Here is a 13,657-nt window from a genome sequence, read left to right as displayed (position 1 = left end):
TATTCAAATAAAAGATTCAAAATCAGTTTACGGAAGAGGAAAATAATTTAAAAAAGGAAAGAACACAATTGAATTTCTTTTTTTATATATTTATATATAAATATATCATTATAATAAATGCAAGTTGTATTTAGTTTTTTTTTAATGAAAAATCCATGAAGAGATAAGATTACAATTCATCATTCATAGGGTCAAAACTCACTCTTTTTCTTTGTTTTTTATTTTTTTTTATTTTTTTAAAAGAAAATTTCCCTTTGGTTTTGACCAATGCTATGAAATTACCTAGGCAGCTGAATGTACCTCAAAAAAGCTACAAGTCAAGTGTGAGTTTAGATTTTTTATCATACATAAACACCCAAATTTTCAAAAGCCCTTTTCTTTCATTATAAAAAAAAATGTTCCAAAAAGCATAGCAATATATATATATATAGGTGGGATCGAAGGTGGTGACAGGGAATGACGATCAATCATCATCTTTTAATTTTTAAGTTTTTTATTATTATATATAAAATTTAATATATATAATAAAATTATTTTTTATAAAAAATTTTAAATTTATCATGTATATGTATATATACACACATTCGAACCAGCAATGAAACAAATTAGAGCCAAGCAAACAACTAGAGGATAAAGGCTGTAAAAAGAGAGAAAATGAAAAAAAGGAAGAGAGGGGCAAAATGGCAAATGAAATGGAAGCCGCCTATTAGGGTCTACCATTGAATTTTACCTCGAAATTGTTAAAACACTGCTTTGCCAAGGCCACCCTTTATGGGGTCTCACTCCAAAGCCACCCTTCCTTCCAGGGCTTAGGAGAGAGACCCTCCCACCCTGAAACCCCTTTCCTTCCTTCCTAAGAAGCATCAGACAAAAACAAAACCATCTTCCTCTTTGCTTTTTCCAAGGTTGTCTTTTGTCTTAGGACAACCTTAGAAAGGGGCAAAAGCCCGAACCCCCATTTGAGTTTCTTTAATAGCTTGTGTAATCAAGGACAAAGACTTCATTTCTTTGTTCTCTTCTGGCTTTCATTTTCACCTTCTCAACCACAAAACCTACTTCAAAAAGCCCCATAACTTCTTCTTCTTCTTCTTTGGTTTTCTGTTTTCTTTCCCTTCTGATCTAAGGGAGGGAAGAGAAGGGGAAGAAAGGAAAGATAAGGCAGCAGCTAGCCCACGATCACCACCCACCCCAAAAACTCTCCATTAAACCCCAAAGAAAGTCCAAAGAAGAACAGAAGTAAGAAGTTAAACCATTTTCTTTTTTTTTTTATTACAAGAGGACAAACCAAAGCCAAAACTATAACATCATCAAACCTTTTGTTTTACGTATAGATATTACTATTGTATAACGTGGGAGAATAGAAAAGAGACAAAAGGGGAGATGATGCTGATGATGGGAGGAAACAACCAAGTGACTACACAAAACGAGGGTGGTGGGACCTCGGACATGCACAACAGCTGCGTAGAAGGTGGCTTAACGTTGAAAAAAGGGCCGTGGACGGCGGCGGAGGATGCTGTGTTGGCGGAGTACGTGAGGACTCACGGTGAAGGGAACTGGAATGCAGTGCAGAAGAACACAGGGTTGGCACGTTGTGGGAAGAGTTGCAGGCTCAGGTGGGCTAACCATTTGAGGCCTAACTTGAAGAAAGGAGCTTTCTCTCCTGAAGAAGAAAGGATCATCGTCGAGCTGCATGCTAAGATGGGGAACAAGTGGGCTCGTATGGCTACTCAGGTGATACTTCCTCATAAAGGGTTCATTCCATGATTGATTTCTTTTGAATTCTTTACGTGTACCTTTGATTTTTCCTTTCATGGGGTTTTAAGAAAAGGTCTCTCATTTGATCTTCTTTTCCCCCTTTTTTGTTCACTTTGTCTTTGTTTGTGGAATTCAGATTCTGCATTACATTACATCTTCTTTTTCTGTTCTTGATAAAGCTGATGTTCTTGTTTCTAGCTTCACTTTCTCTGCAATTTGATCATAATCTGGGTTCATAATTTTCAATAATCTAATCATTTTCTAAGCCAATTATTAGTTGGTATTTTCTGAATTCATATTGGTTTACAGCTTAATTCCAGAACAAATTAATGTTTAGCTTTGTTTTTGCTTCCTATAGGATTAGGATATGATGGGGGGGTTGTTTCAGCTTTGAGCAATTTTTTTATCTATTTTCTCTGACATTCAATGTACAATCCCACATTCTAAAAATAGTCAGCCCTTCTTTTCCACCAATTCGTAACAATCTGCTGTCAAAAATTAGAATTAATTATCTACATTTGCTATAATCTGATGTATCAGATTTTGATCATGGATGAATTTTCTGATTTAGTTCCATCTTTTTTGCCTTGGCTATAGCTACCAGGGAGAACAGACAATGAAATCAAGAACTATTGGAATACAAGAGTGAAGAGGAAGCAGCGCCAAGGGCTGCCACTTTACCCTCCTGAAATCCAACCCCTCTATCCCCAACACCACCATTCACAACCAACAACACCCATCCCTTCCTCTCCAACCCTGCAGTCACCTTCCTCTTTCTCCTTCCAAACTCCCACCACTCTCCACCGTGGCTCAATGCTGTCACCACCACCTCATTCTTTCCATCTCCCGCGCTCAGCTTCACAACCTCTCCTCCATATTTCGCACCATGCGGCGGCAGCAGCAGGGCCAACACCCTTTCTCCTTAGTCCAAGTCCGGCCTCAACGCCGCCTCCTCTTCCTAGCCCCACCCCTTCAACACCACCATCTACCTCTCCACTCCCATCTCCCCCTGCCTTCTCAACTCTCCCTCTCTTTGATTCTTCCACATTCAACACTTCCACTTCTAATAGCACCACCGTCAATGCTACTTCTTCTGATCACTTCTTCTTCCCCAGAACCTTACCTTCCCTCCAAACTCCACTTCGCTACAAGCGGTTCAAGCAAAATAATGATAATGCTGAAAGTAATAATAACAATCATAACATTACTGTGAATGGCAGCAACAGGATCATAAATTCGAGCTTCATGTTCCCACTTTCTCCATTGGTGAAAAGTACTGATGTTTTCAAACCTCATACTACTGTTGCTGCCACTGCTACTACTAGTTCATTGACCCCTCAACACTACCCTTCATTTTCCTTGGATCCAATCACACTCGATCTTGCTTCATCCTCAAGGATTCTCCGTCCCCATTTCGATTCAGGACAATTCATTTCGACTCCTGGAGTTGCTTATCCGTTGAAAACGGAGCTCCCTTCATACCAATTGTTGTCCCAAGATGGAAATTCTGAGGTTACTCTCCATGCCAATGAAGTAAATAACTATAGCAGCAATTATCACAGTAGCAACTACCCCAACTTGAGCATGCCTGTTAGCGGAAACGGGTTGTTAGAGGATATGTTGGAAGAAGCACAGGTTCTGACAGGCAGCAATGATCTGTTGACGAGGCAGGGTGGTTTGGTTGACTTCAGCTCAAGCTCTGAGTGTTTAGCTTCAGGTCCGTCCATGAAATAGTTTCCATCATACTTGTAACTGTTCTTTTAACCTTTAGAAGGTCACATCTCTTCTTTGATTTGGACTATGTTTCTCATTTGTTTCCCTTAATTCTTTTCATTTAATGCTTGCTTTCTACAAATGTAGTATTGAAACCAAAAGAAGAAACACAAGAGCAGATCAACACCACGCACGAAGACTACTCCAAGCTGCTCAATATTCTTCCTTCTTCCATGCCAATCCCCGAGTGGTATAGCGACAGCGGGGAAGGTTCCAACGGGCAATCTTCAGTTATAACAGATGATAATCTAGGCCTCGAGATGCATCAAATAGCTTCATTATTGCCTGTTGATCACATTGCACCAGGAGACCTAGCTCCCGCTCTCGGGACAACTTGCCTGGAATTTGCTGAGTCAAATTAAGAGGAAACAAAAAATGGGTCTAAAATCGCTAGGGTTTTGCTTGTTTGGTCTTTCTTTGTCTGGTTTGATTATGTTTGTTGTACTAATGAGAGCAATATAACAATCAAAATGAACTTTTTCAGAACTCAAGCATCTGATGATCTTATGTTATTCTTGTATTATCATTAATTGTTAATCAACACTTGTCTTGATTCCTTTCATTGGAGAAGATCAGCCAAGCTTTCTTCCAATTATGATGTAATCTTATAATTAATTGCAAGTAATCTTATCCTTTTTCTGTTCTGAAAACATATGGCTACCTATCAATCTTATCCTTTCATTGGACTTATGTTGCATTTTGGTCTCTTTTTTGGAGAATCTTTTGAATGTGAATATGATGATATTGACCCCTGTGCCTGTAAGTGATCTGAATGTGAGTCCTGATGTATATAGTTAATGAACTTTTGTTCGAGCCTTGTGCCATGAGTTGGTCTGCTTGCTTTGGGAGGCATTGATACCAAATTCATGGATGGGTTGTATTTTGACAGGGAGGCTTCTCTCCTTAATCAATCTAATGAAATCTTACTTTTCAATATATATATATATATATATATATATATAACTAAGTGCAAAACTGGAAAAATTTTCATTCTAAGGAAGATTCATAGACTCTTCCAACACCCAAATTTGAAGCTTTCTCTTCCTAAGTTGTGCAAAAGAATGTGTTGGTTATGTAGAAACAAAGAATCCCAACACCAAAAGAAAAAGAATTTATTGTATCAAGTTCAGAAGCTGTGTGATCACATTATTGCAGCTCTATTCATATAATAAAATATGTATATATATATATATTTTAATTGAGTGGTGTCCTGTAATTCCACTCGCATGTGCGTGGTTCCGTTTGGTAGAATTTGAAACCAAATTCAGGTCAAAACAGGGTTAACCAGCGTTTAAGCCTAAGCAGTAAACCTAGAATCAATTTAACCTCACTACAAAACTTAAGCAGGAAAAGTTAGCAACATCAATCCCGTAATATCCATGGCCTTCTCTTCCATCCATGTGCAATTAGCATTCATGTACCCTTCTTTTATGCATCAATCCACCCACTTCTATATCTTCTTCCTTCTCCTTTTGACTTGCTTATATGGATATAAAGTTTTAAGCCATTCTTCGAAAACCTCCCAATTAATTCAAGTATTTATAAGTAATTTACAGTAATTAGATCAAGTTAATTATAGTCCAATTTTAATAGCTTTACTTTATATATCCATCCTAACTCAGTATATTTCTATCATATTAAAATTTTTTTTTGTAGTTTTATCAAATAAAGTTTAATAAGAATAAAAATATTCATCATGTCATGTGAAAAAAACTGCAACAATAAAAAGTGTAAACGAAGTTATTAAATCAGACGATAATAAATGTGAAATAACTTATTAAATCAAATGATATTTAAATTTGATATCAATGAGTATTGTAGTAAATAACATTAAACAAAAATATTTCCGAAACAAAAAGCTAAATAGAGTATTTAATCTGATTGAAGAGAAACCAAGCATCAAAATGAACTAGGATATAATGCAATCACCTTTCCCTACGTTAACAACCCTGACCCGCTGCTAACATGCACGTAATCAAGCAGGAGCATGACCTGCTGTAGATGACTGATCATTGCTCTCTTCGCAGACTTGATTACGACCCAGTAATGTGTTCCAAAGGTCAGATACACCTTTAGCTGCAACGGCGAAGAACTGGAAGAGCTCTTTGTAAGAGTCGAGCGCCAGACAAGCAAACCAAGCAAGCCATATCGCCATGAAGAACCACCCCAGGTTCGGGAAAAGGATCTTTAGGACTAAGATAATGGCAAGAGATCCAGATAAGATACTGATATTGATGATGGTTTTATGGTATCCGACATACAGGCCATCGTGTGTAACCAATATGGCTATAAAACATATTGAGACCGATATGTTGATGCTGTTACCGTCTTTAAATGGAGACCCCTTTAACGACACCCAGTTGTCCAAGAGATTCAAGATGCCTATTAAGGAGGAGAAAACTGACAGTAAATCCATGCCTCTTGCGCTGAAATCAAAAGAGAACATGAGAGATGGTTAAGATTTCTATAAAACAGAGATACAGGGAAAGGAAAGGAAAGGAAAGGAAAGTTACCTAACCTTCACAAAACCAAGCGTGCTATGCCTCTGCAATGGTGAAATTGAGATCTTGAGCTTTGTTCAAGACAAGCAGTCCAATGCAAAAACAGTAGTAAACAGCCAAGCATCTAAGCTTTCACTGCCAAGTATAATATTGCATCAAATCAGTGGTAACTCGACCCTTCCTAGCTAGCAGGACATTGCTTGCAGTGGCTCGACAAATAACTTTTATGTATACACACATACCACGTTGCAATGATTTAGCGTGTATAGCTCTGACCTGATAAACAGACAAGAGAAAGGCCACTGACTGCCTGCGAAATTGCCCCCAAAATTTGCTTCATCTCTGGCTTTTCAATCTCTGAAAATCAAAATAATGTTTGTTTCCATCAATAATTTTCTTAAAGAAACTTCTTGCAGGCTCCCTCAGGTATCTTTTCTCCATAATATGAAACATTCACAAAATGGAAGCAAAACATTAACGACTTTCATTACCCAGTTGCATATGTAAATACAAAGACCCCTTCAATATGCTGTCATCACATCCTCATGTGCAATAAACACTGAACAATAAAGCATCAAAATTTCATGTTCATTTGGGTGACTTTCTCTTTGCAATTACAAAATCTCCATGCCACAATTTATGTGGGCAGGGTCTGCTCCAGCCCCAACCCAATCCTACCCTTGACCCTGTTGACTTAGGCCAAGCCCAATAATAGTTGTTTAGTTTGGGAGTACATTGTTTCTAGCCCATTTATATTTTTCTTATGGAACTTTAAAATTGGGTTTGAAAAATATTAAAAGGCAATAGTGCAAGAGGTTTCTCTAGTCGTTTGGTTTGGAAAAGACTAATTGTCTTGTTTGTAAGAAAACTATTTTTATTAATTAATTGAATTAATAAAGTAACAATCTTATTCCTTTTTTCTTTAACTTATGATGTTGTTTAGTAAATTATCATTGTAATTAAAGTGGCCTAACATTTTCCCCTTTCTTTTTTCTTTTCCTTTTAATGAAATTGTTATTCATTTAGAGAGAATTAAAAAAAAAAGAATTGCAAAACTAACAAAAGACACCATTCCTAAAATGGGAAATAAAGAAGCAACAAATTCTACTCTATGGTTGGTGAGATGGGCCATTGGAGATATCCCCCTAGGGCCCTTTTCTTAGCCATAGTGCTTCGGGTTAGGTGCAATGGTCCCATATTTTCCTTCAAGAAATAAATTTGAACACAGAAATGAAAATGATTGGTCTCTAGTCTTTCATAAGAGTAACCATTACTTCACTTAGTTCAAATTACAGTAACATTATCAAATGGTCTAATGTGACAAAGGTGTGACAAATTAACATATACTTCTTATTTTTTATGAACTCAATCTGAAGGGTATTGCTGCTTAAGTAAGATGTATACAGATAAAAGGTTTGTGGATGGAACAGCCATTTTTAGGTCCTTTCTTCTTGTACATCTTTGGAAGAGAGAGGAGGTTCAAACAGGCTGAACAACCTGTAAGCAGAGATCACAGCCAGAACAATGAAGCAGCAAACAACCAGGGCATGGAGAATCAAGGCCACCTTCATTCCATTGCAGAACTTCCCATAAGAACTGCAGGCTTCACTCCATGTGATTTTCTGATCACCATTGTAAGCTAAGTACACAATCTCCATCACTGCTGCCCCTGATGTGACCATTAAGTAAGCTATAATCTGTCACAAATCAACCCATGGTTAAGGTACAAAAAGGTAAAGCTCAAACTAGAGTATGGAATGAAGTAGTTGCTCAGTGAAATAAAGAAGGAAACATAAACTAGGAATATTTATGGAGATGAAGGTATGTTGAAGTTTAAGGGTTGAAGACCTGATCGGAGACAAAGAAAAGCCAAGCTTTAGTGACCAAGCGTCTGATGCACAAGGCAACAGCAGCAAGAACAGCATAACCGGCACATATGGCACTGATGCAAACCATGTACCTATGAAGGAATTCAAATGCTTTCTTATGAGCAAAAAGAAACAAAAAAAAAGCCTTGACAACACTGTAAAGATATTGAACAAACATCACTTACTTGAGCCCTAGAACATTGCTGAACTTTACTTCTCCATACATGCTGTTATCTTCCCTGTTGGTTACAGTCAACCATATTGTTGCAGCACTGAGAGGAATCACAGAAAGCCTAAGAGAACAATCCAGGAACTTAAGAACTGGGTTATAGTTGTTTGAGCTAGTTGTATCATCTGCAATGTTACTACTCATCCTTTAAGGAAAAGGCAAAAACACAATTCCAGCAGAACAAAGTTGAAGCAAAGTGCAATGTGTGGGGATAAATATAGACCCTCCTAGTATGAAAACAAAGTTCTTGAAAGAGGCTAGGCGTGATGTTAGACGTTATCTTAGTGGGATGGGTGAGAAGCAGTGGGGCTGTGCCTTTTCAGCAAAGGAATCATGGGTGTTATTTTTTTGGGTATTTTCTAATAGAAGATGCCATGATTGATCAATTCCACATGGCTTTAGAGGCCTTGATCCTTTCCTGCTCTTAACTTAGATAAGGTTCAGTAAAACTTGACTCTGATTTGTCCAAGTGTATGCTGGACATCTTGGTTTCAGAGAACCGTTATGGTCATTCAAGAGCCAATCAAGCCATTTTGTCAAGAGCTCAATCACTTCCAATGGGGAAACTAGCAAGGAAGTGACTTTTGCTTGCATCTGTCCCAACTCATGGTTGCATGAATCTGAAGTTCTGCAAGTTCCAGTGACTTGCATAAGTAGTCAGGCAATCTCCACCAGGGTGGTGATGCTTTAGCATGAAGAAAGGAAAGGGTATCATCAAAAGTGAAACATTCATCACTATTTTCACCCACAATCATGGAAAAGCGAGAATAGCAGTCAAAAAGTATGATGGAAAAAGCCGCTAATTCGTAAATCAGAGGGCAGCAAATGCTGAGCCCAAATATTGGCACTTATTATGGAGTTGCCATTCACACTTACAAAACGCTCCCGCAAGGAGCAAATAAAGAATGGTTAATTACATGCTCTTTGCTCTCTTATAACTGCTATTGGGTCTTTCTCCCTATATAAAATGGAGCAGACACTCAGCAGCCTAAACCCCTCTCCTTTCCCCCTCCCAACCCTGTTTCTACATTTTACATTTTGACAGTTGGTACATTTCTGCATACTCAAAGGTCAAAAACAAGCTCCAATCCATTTACTTGCTTCCTCCTGAGTTTGGAGGAACTGCGCTTTGCTAGAAAGCTGCACTCCACAAAGCATTCTTGCCTTCTCCACACCGCCGGTGGACCTCCTTCATCCTCTCAACTGACTTGCAAATCCCGCTGCAGGTCCAGTCGAATGAGGCAACACAGATGTTGCCTGCTTGAGCCTTCCACTCACAATCTGCAGCAATGTTGTTATCATCAATCTTTTGTTCCACATCCTGGCATTATAGTATATACTCCTAGAACTGAATGGTACTTTATTCCCCATTCTGCTATACTTTACTTTAGAGTACGAAAAGACAGACAGAATGACACACACACACACACACACACACACAATATAGGCCCGCAGGGGTGGAGGTGGGTTGTTGCCAAACAGTTGGTATCACAAAACCTCCTAGAGTTGCTTTCATGCCTATGGTGAAGAGTTTTCCCTTTTCTTTTCTTTTATTAACACAAACAAGGCGAAAGCACTACAACTCAAACCTAAGATCTCCACCACTCCACCCAGAAAACCCCCTACACCAACAACCTACGCCAAGCCTTGGTGGCTGTTTAAAGAGATTGTCAATGACAAAGAAAATATTTAGCTAGATCTATCAGCCCAGGTGGTCATAACTTAAAGCATATGACTAGTAAAAACCACTTATTGATAACAAGTTCCTTAATCAGATGATTCAAGCTAGGATCTGAAGATCAAAATCTATTTTTATCATCCTTTAATAGGAAAGAGGTTCAACAAAATGCCCGTTTCCAGATACTAGGTGAGATGTGATGGTAAGAAAACAACAAGACATTTGCATTAGTTTATGACATTACCAGTGGTACCACAGCACAGTCTGCGGTCATCTATATGCTCTACGTCCAACCCGATAAACCATGATCCCAATGAAACATCTTCATTAGCATACCTATGCAGCACATGCCTGAAAAATTACCATTTCATAAGAAAGAAGTAAACACAAATGAATTTCAAACACAAAGATACAACATTCTCCTTCAGAAGATGGGGAATTTACTGGTTAATGGATATATAGGAAGCCAAATCTTTAGAAATGGCATATAGCTGCCCTGTGGCATGGCGGAAATACTTGTTTCCCTCCTCACCAAATTTCCAATATTCAGGTTCGTGGTATCTTACTCCCCTGTCCACAGATGGGTAAAAAGTGAGAAAATATAACTAAAGGTTAACTTTTAGCTAAAATGATAATATCGAACATGATTGGCTTACTTTTGAGCAAGAACTGGACCAGATTTCATGCAACCAATATAAACCCTTGGCTTGGATCGATGTCTAGCCAAAGTTGCTCCAAGTGTTGCTGCACGGTACATAGATTGACAATGTAAGAAAACATAAGAAGAATAGAGACAACAAGATTCCTTTTATATTGTAATCTACAAATCCTCAGAGAGAGAAAAAAACTCTGATATTAATTGTATATTCGTATTGCACATAGAAACTGTTTAATTAAGCTGGTTCCAAAACTGCAAAACAACTTCAATCAATTTTAATACAACTAAATGACGCAAAATCTGATATTTAGATACTATCTCCCAATGCTATATATGTCATTATATCCAGTACTTCGCATTGAAGTCGAAAGCGAGTATCCTCTCTTAATATACCAAATCTAGGAAACATGCAGCTACATCAAGACAACGTATTAGTCATCATCACATAATACTTAGTTTCAAGGGAAACATACATTTTGGCTGCTACATGAGAACAGCAAGTATATTAAAGAATATTGAGCTAAATATTCACCAGTCTGAAAGAATATGTTTTCATGAAATGCAAAAACAGGCAAGACAATGTTGCATCTTTACCTATATTTACATGCACATCATCATCAACTTTGACATAGAAATCAGCATCCCACAAGGCAGCAGCAGTGGCAAAGTATGTCCTTGTCTTGGCTGATAATTCGAGGTAACCCTCAACATGCTCCTGCTCAAATGAAAATTTTACAAAAATTAGGCAGCATTAGATATTATCTAAATATCAAAGCAAAATAACAATGTTGTAGAAAAGTTTTGTAAGTATGCTCTTGCTTCTAGATATCAGAGCAAAACAATAATGTTGCAGAAATAGCTCTTTTATGTATGCTCTTGTCAAATAGAACATATATACACAAAGCTGAAAATGAGCAAGATTGAGGGTAGTACCAGCCTTAGAAAGTCACCATGCTTTCTGTCTTCTGCTTCAATAGCTCTATCAAGGATACCCCCTGAGGTAGCACTGTCAATTGGATGGATAAAAAGTTTAGGAATATTCCACTCCATCAAAGTAGTCCTTCACTTCAAAAGTTAAGAAGACCGTATATGAAGCAATAAGATTATAAACAAAGAAAGATATATCTGGTGAATAATAAGCCCATATAAAAAAGGCCTCATAAAATTGCCTTGCATCTCAACCGTTTATTGAAGCAAAGACCACAGGATACAAGATTCTTTATATTGGCAAGATAAAGAAAAGTGAACTTCTACCTTAACTAACTTTGAACTCAAATAAAGTACTGACCTGTGACCAATTACAAATCGCATTATGATCCCCTTCTCTTCTTCAAGCTTCTTCCTTTCTTCCCCTGGTTTTGATACAAATGAAGGACCAGTTATTCATCTTAAAAGTTAGTTTAGAAATATATTAAATGACACACCAAATTTACTATTATATGGACAGAAAGAGATCAATCTACAAACCTTGAGGCATCCAAGTAGCGCGAACTGAATCTCTTCGTTTTCTGCTGCTAAAAGCAGTATTGATGCCTACAACCATTAAATATTTCCGCTTCCCACTTGATTCGGGGATTTTCAGGTCATCTGAAATGGGAGAACCATTAATTATAGATTCCTGCGCGGCCCTTGCAGCAGCTAACTCCATCTCCAAATTTGATATTGTTTTATCCAGTGTTCTGCATTTTATATTCAGCAAATAAACCTTCTGCTAAGTTAAATAAAATCCAAGTAAACAAAGCATGAATATAAACTTACTGTATTGCATGATGAGTCTTCGAAACTTCCCCTAGTATGTCCTTTGGTTCATGCTTCACATCCTTCTGTTAACAGAAGGCATCATATGAGCTAACAAGAACCTACCAAAAGATGACAAAATTTTCAAGGGTTTGAATAAATACTGACTTCTATTGGATCACAACCCTCTGTAATTAACTTTAGCCTTTCCTCTTTAGCCCCTGTTTCTCGTGATACACCTTTATCGTCAGCCTCTGGAACTGCCCACATTCTATGGACAAAAGATCTAATTAGTTTCGCTTTCACATTGGTAAAATAAACTGGAACAGAAAATTTTGAGGTAATTATCAATTTTAAAGCAACAGTAGCCCATAATTCTTGAAGAAAATCACACTAAAACTCACAACAAAAGCCTCCTATAACAAATTTCAGATAGAAGAACACCAAATAAAGTGTTTCAAACCTAAAATGCCATGTCAAATAAATATATTCTGGAAATCTTCTGGGTTCTTATCATATGGCATGAAACCAGTCAAAATCTTGAGTTTGATCATGAACTTTCTGTTACACTGTTACACTGGCTCTTACACCAGAGAAGAGGACGAGGACGAGGAGGTGCCATTCTCATAGCAGGAAAATGAGGAGGGAGCACCAAGAAACAATCGATTTCAAACCTCAATCAATTCTTACCTAAAATTTGAATACCTTAATTTGATTTCAATGATGGCAATAACTAGCAAAGTAAATTTCAAACGGCCGAAGCTTTAAATCCAGCATCAAAAAACATAAAACAAGGACAGGAAACCCTCCATAGTACTCTAGGAAGTGCAGATCTTTGCATTACACCATCTAACAAAGTGGACAACATTAATTACAAAGCCCGTCTCAGTCTAAATTAAAGAAACCAGAAATGAATGATTATTTATCAAAAGTTTTCATAATCATTGCCACTCATATAATATCCACAAATAAGCAATAAACCCCACAAACATACATCAACAAACCTACTAAAAAATTGTTAAAAACCATGGTCCATGGAACTAATCTAAAAAGGAAAAAGAAAAAAGCAGCTAGTGCCTTCACCAAAATTGCAAATAAGCCAAAAGAAATCCTACTAAATCAGGAAACTTAGAAAAACAAAAGCAATTTTATGAAAATCAGAAAGAAATCTCATAAAACTGATGAATTTGCAGGCACCGACTTCACCAAACTGCAGATACAAGCTAGAACCAAATCAAGAAATGAAATTTAAAGAAGCCAAAAGAATTAGATGAAGTTACCTATCAGAAAAGAGCATCCCAGCACAAAAACAGCCAATGCAAAGCAAAAGAGTCCATTTTTTTGTCACCACAGACTTTGAATTTGGCTCAAGTCCTTTACTCTTCCAACTCATTTTTCTTCCTCCAAAACTAATCAAAATCTAAATCAAAGCAAAACCCATTTCTTATCTCAAGTTAA

At 37.4% G+C, this 13,657-nt stretch overlaps 2 protein-coding genes across 3 annotated transcripts; one reads left to right on the top strand and one right to left on the bottom strand.

Moving 5' to 3' along the window:
- Positions 1 to 652: 652 nt before the first annotated feature.
- Positions 653 to 4,139, top strand: LOC110419359 (transcription factor MYB97-like). Its single transcript, XM_021432367.1, has 4 exons — positions 653 to 1,236; positions 1,332 to 1,731; positions 2,353 to 3,472; positions 3,616 to 4,139. The coding sequence occupies exons 2-4, from the start codon at positions 1,381 to 1,383 to the stop codon at positions 3,888 to 3,890; spliced, it is 1,746 nt and encodes a 581-aa protein (XP_021288042.1). The 5' UTR covers positions 653 to 1,236; positions 1,332 to 1,380; the 3' UTR covers positions 3,891 to 4,139.
- Positions 4,140 to 7,272: 3,133 nt separating this feature from the next.
- Positions 7,273 to 13,651, bottom strand: LOC110419305 (Galactosyltransferase family protein). 2 transcript variants are annotated; one of them, XM_089784008.1, is made up of 13 exons: positions 13,480 to 13,651; positions 12,368 to 12,470; positions 12,221 to 12,285; positions 11,930 to 12,141; positions 11,751 to 11,814; positions 11,396 to 11,468; positions 11,057 to 11,177; positions 10,461 to 10,548; positions 10,249 to 10,374; positions 10,049 to 10,155; positions 8,083 to 8,251; positions 7,878 to 7,989; positions 7,273 to 7,726 (listed from the first exon to the last, which is right to left on the bottom strand). In XM_089784008.1, the coding sequence occupies exons 1-13, from the start codon at positions 13,590 to 13,592 to the stop codon at positions 7,466 to 7,468; spliced, it is 1,614 nt and encodes a 537-aa protein (XP_089640134.1). In that variant the 5' UTR covers positions 13,593 to 13,651; the 3' UTR covers positions 7,273 to 7,465. The 2 variants fall into 2 exon arrangements, with proteins under 2 accessions (XP_089640134.1, XP_021287974.1); XM_021432299.1 differs by lacking the exons at positions 7,273 to 7,726; positions 7,878 to 7,989; positions 8,083 to 8,251 and adding an exon at positions 8,911 to 9,407.
- Positions 13,652 to 13,657: the final 6 nt, after the last annotated feature.

Source organism: Theobroma umbraticum, unplaced genomic scaffold (genome assembly GCF_002168275.2).
Source record: "Theobroma umbraticum cultivar Fairchild unplaced genomic scaffold, ASM216827v3 scaffold_67.0, whole genome shotgun sequence".
NCBI lineage: Eukaryota > Viridiplantae > Streptophyta > Magnoliopsida > Malvales > Malvaceae > Theobroma > Theobroma umbraticum.
Note: the sequence above shows the minus strand (reverse complement) of the source record. Positions and strands in the feature narration are given on the sequence as shown.